This window comes from Mus pahari, chromosome 19 (genome assembly GCF_900095145.1).
Source record: "Mus pahari chromosome 19, PAHARI_EIJ_v1.1, whole genome shotgun sequence".
In the NCBI taxonomy this organism is placed as follows: domain Eukaryota; kingdom Metazoa; phylum Chordata; class Mammalia; order Rodentia; family Muridae; genus Mus; species Mus pahari.
In genome coordinates, this window is record NC_034608.1 from 14,722,942 (window position 1) to 14,724,366 (window position 1,425).

At 44.3% G+C, this 1,425-nt stretch overlaps 1 protein-coding gene across 6 annotated transcripts in view; it reads left to right on the plus strand.

Moving 5' to 3' along the window:
• The window catches only part of Eml2 (EMAP like 2), a 31,010-nt gene extending 30,093 nt beyond the window's left edge, over window positions 1-917 (plus strand). For 3 of the 6 annotated variants that reach the window (XM_029531914.1, XM_029531915.1, XM_029531916.1), the window contains one exon: window positions 513-746. In XM_029531914.1, the coding sequence (XP_029387774.1) occupies window positions 513-638 (126 nt within the window). In that variant the 3' untranslated portion in view covers window positions 639-746. Of the gene's footprint in view, window positions 1-512 lie in introns of all 6 variants that reach the window. The other 3 variants (XM_021218647.2, XM_021218648.2, XR_003842537.1) reach the window with 2 other exon arrangements.
• Window positions 918-1,425: the final 508 nt, after the last annotated feature.

Below are 1,425 nucleotides of genomic sequence, written 5' to 3' on the forward strand. Positions count from 1 at the left end.
GGGCTACACAGAGAAACCCTGTCTCGAAAAACCAAAATAAATAAATAAATAAATAAAAATTAAAATTAAAATCAAGCCAGATAGTAGTGGTGCACACCTTCAATCTCAGCACTCAGGAAGCAGAGGCAGGCAGAGCTTTGTGAGTTCAAAGCCAGCCTAGTACATAAAGGGAGTTCCAGGATAGCCAATGCTGCATAGGGAGACCCTGTCTCCAAAAACCAAAAGCATAAATAAACAAACAATTAAATCAAAATGAAGCAAGGGCTTTATGAGCTTTAGGACAACCTGGACTATACAGTAAAAAACCTGTAACACACATGCATACACACACACACACACACACATACACACGCACAAACACACACACATATACGCACACAGACATATACACATGCACAAACATACACACACACACACACATTTATGTGTGACACTAAAGAAAAAGACAGCAATGGTCTCCAGGTAGCGTTTTGTCTTCTGACCTCTTTTTCCCTCTTCTTCCCTTCTAACAGGCCCTCAGCCACAAATACGGTGGACACAGCAGCCATGTGACTAATGTGGCCTTCTTGTGGGATGACAGCATGGCCCTAACCACTGGGGGCAAAGACACAAGCATTCTGCAGTGGCGGGTGGTCTGAAGCAGGGGTGTGGGGCCAGGGTAGAGTCCTGAGGCAGGGTTGAGATCTATTTTTGGGAGATGTCTATTGCGGAGTACAGTAATATATACCCAGAGTATGTCTATAGCAGAGGGGGTTATGGGGCGGGCGGGAGCAGACAGAGGTCTCTATTTATCGGGGTGGGACGAATGGGCCACCATGCTTTGCGGGAGCCATTGGTGTTTGGTTTGGGTTTTTTTGTTGTTTTTTTTTTAAGTTTATTCTTTTATATCATTCAGAAATACAGACTTATGCATAGAGCTGTCTGGAGTCTGGTCTATGAATTTGATGTGTGTGTGTGTGTGTGTGTGTGTGTGTGTGTGTGTGTGTATTATGGAGGCCAGAGGTCAAAATCAGGTGTCTTCCTCAATTGCTCTCTGCTATAGTTTTTAAAAAGAGATTTTAATTTATAGTAACATTTAATTAATTTTATTGTAATTTAAAAAACTTCATTATGTAGGAGCTTGTGTGTCTCTGACTGAACCTGTGTTCAGCTGTGTTTGGAAGCCAGAAGAGGGCTCTAGGCCTCTTGGATTTAGAGTTGTAAGCAGTCTGAGCTGCCCGGGGTAAGTGCTGGGAACAGAACTGAGTTCTCTGCTGGAGCAGCAAGCGCTCTGAACCCCAGAGCCGTCTTCCCAGCCCCATGTACTTTAGTTTTTAAGACAATCTGTCAGGCTGGAGAGATGGCTCAGTGGTTAAGAGCACTGACTGCTCTTCCAGAGGTCCTGAGTTCAAATCCCAGCAACCACATGGTGGCTCACAACCATCT